This window comes from Branchiostoma belcheri, unplaced genomic scaffold (genome assembly GCF_001625305.1).
Source record: "Branchiostoma belcheri isolate BF01 breed outbred unplaced genomic scaffold, Haploidv18h27 scaffold470, whole genome shotgun sequence".
Taxonomy (NCBI): domain Eukaryota; kingdom Metazoa; phylum Chordata; class Leptocardii; order Amphioxiformes; family Branchiostomatidae; genus Branchiostoma; species Branchiostoma belcheri.
In genome coordinates, this window is record NW_017804099.1 from 7,038 (window position 1) to 9,459 (window position 2,422).

The window sequence follows — 2,422 nt, forward strand, 5'->3', positions numbered from 1 at the left end:
GAAATACCTAATCGTTTACCAGATTTTTTATCTCTTTTGAAGGGATAATGGCCACAGTTTATCATGCCCAACAAAATACTCTAAGTTGATAATTATATTCCACCTCATGTGAAAGATATGAGTTTTTTCTAAGGAGGGTATATCTTGTGACATCTGCCACTGTCTATCGAGCCTGGCATGCCCGGGCCAATTAGCCACCCCAGGGGGCAACCCCTGTATGTTGTTGTTGTTGTCCTGCCTGAGCAAACCGGTGGCACCGGGAACTGAAGAAGGACTGTTTGAACGGACAAAATATACGAAAAAAATGTGAAATAATAACACAAATGTGTTGAAAAGTGATAGTAACTGCTAATAACACCAAAATTTAGTATAATTAGAATATTTCAATTTTTTGTCGCAAAAAACTACATAGAGTGCCTTTAACGAGGTGCAAGACATTCTCGTAGTATCATATAGGAATTTTGACGATCTCAAATTCCCTATTACCTCCACGCACCTTTTCATCTACTACGTAGTACAATAGCGTATTTTCACCTTCACGAACGTTCAGCCAGCTGTGCGGGTATTGTATCTCGACGAGTCCGACCTCCCACTCGCCCGAAAGTTCTATGGGGTGAGCCAGTTTGGTCCGGTAGTTTGTGACGGTATTTTCTGGAAAGATATCCATACTACCGTCGCTGGGGAGCGTGACGTAAAACGAGTTGACCATGGCGATGTACGTCTCTGCAATGTTCGACGTGTCGAGCGTGCGTCGGTATTTATCATATCGGAACCATGTCCTCTTCCCTCACCCAACTGTTAAACTTGTTGGGGTATCCTTTCCATTTGACAAAATGTTCAGTCTTCTTACCGCGTCGTCTCGTGTCTAGAATTTTCTCCACCTGATAGACCTCGTCGTCGTCTTTCTTGGTTACCTTCTGTAACTCCTCCTCGTAAAACGTTCCCTTTAATTCTTCCCCGTCGTAATCTGTGACTCGATAAACTGGAGGGCTACGGGCGATTCGTTTCGAAATGGTAAAAATTTCAGTGCTCCACCCTGCAGTGTAGCCCTTTTCCGTAAACATCTTAGTCTTGCTTATCCTGACGGAATCGCCCACGTTATATTTGAATGATGGTCTTTTCTTCTTTTTCTTTTCTGACGTACCGTACAACGTGTGCCACACGAGCCGTTGGTTCTTTTTGGTTACTTCTACTGGTGCCTTTTTAATGCTGCGGTGGTATGAATGGTTGTATGCATCCAAAAGATTGTCTAAGACGTCTATGTACCTATGGGTGTTATTGGCTGTGAAATATTTCCACATGCGAATTTTCAGAGTACGGTTAAACCTCTCGACGACGCTTGCCTTCGTCTCGGCGATGAACGTTGTGAATAATTCGATGTCCTCGTTCTTTAAGAGGGTCTGGAAGTGTCGATTCAGGAATTCCGTACCTTGATCCGTCTGCAACCGCCAGGGTTTCCTACCCTCATCAAGAATGGACTGAAAGGCTTCAACCAGCGTCAAACCTTTCTTGTCCTTGATCGGAACGGCCCAGGCAAACTTTGATAACACGTCGATACACGTCAGTAGGTAACGATATCCGTCGTTGTGCTTAGCCAACGATGACAAGTCGGCAAGATCAGCCTGCCACTGGTGGTTCAGGCCGGAAACGACCACGCGACCTCTTTTAAACTGACGTCTGATGGGTTTATGAAGAGTGTAAGTGTCTTGTGAACGCAACCAGTCCTTCACTTGTTGTCGCGTGATTCCGTACTTGGAACCGACTGCTTGATGGAGCCGTCCAACTCCACCAAACCCTGCAGGGTTTCCAGGATCATAGTAGACGTTTCGGAGGATTTCGTCGGTGACGTCTGCATTCTTCTTCTTCTTTTCGACAGGTTTGGATCGTTGCTCTTTACCCCTCGCTTTCCTACGATTCGCGGAAACCATCCCAGTCCCTTGATGAAGACGAACATTCGTCCCCCTGCACACATGAAGGCGCACTGGATTCGCTCCACTGTCTTCCAAAAGACCTCTCTTATCCCATGAACGTTTGGTAGACACTCCATATGTGATGCTGACGGTAACGGCACCACTCTCACAATGACACTACACACGATACAGAGGTACCTTTATAGCGACGCTCTTCCGTTTTTCTGACGTCGTTAGCGGGCAGATGAAAGCAGTCTTTACAGAGACGATGGACGAACCAACAAGGCAGTCGACGTCTACACCAAAGACACTGTTGTTCTTTTCTTGCACTAAGGTAATTTTCTTTCCGTCTGATGATGCAGCGCTCACACTGTTCACTATGTAGCGAGCACAATATCTTACACTGTGTTATACATCTGTTGCAGATTCTGTCTACGCAGTAACACGATGTTGCGCCCTTCTTCCCCGACATGACCGAAGCAACTGAGATATACCAACGCTGTACCTCGTCT

At 45.9% G+C, this 2,422-nt stretch overlaps 1 protein-coding gene across 1 annotated transcript; it reads right to left on the reverse strand.

The window, feature by feature from the left end:
- Positions 1–761: 761 nt before the first annotated feature.
- On the reverse strand, positions 762–1,928 carry LOC109479276. Its single transcript, XM_019781231.1, has one exon. It carries the CDS (start codon positions 1,926–1,928, stop codon positions 762–764), a length of 1,167 nt encoding a protein of 388 aa, XP_019636790.1.
- Positions 1,929–2,422: the final 494 nt, after the last annotated feature.

What these genes read in the sequence shown, in the direction of transcription:
- LOC109479276 (XM_019781231.1), bottom strand. Translation starts at nt 1,928, where the DNA reads ATGGTTTCCGCGAATCGTAGGAAAGCGAGGGGTAAAGAGCAACGATCC.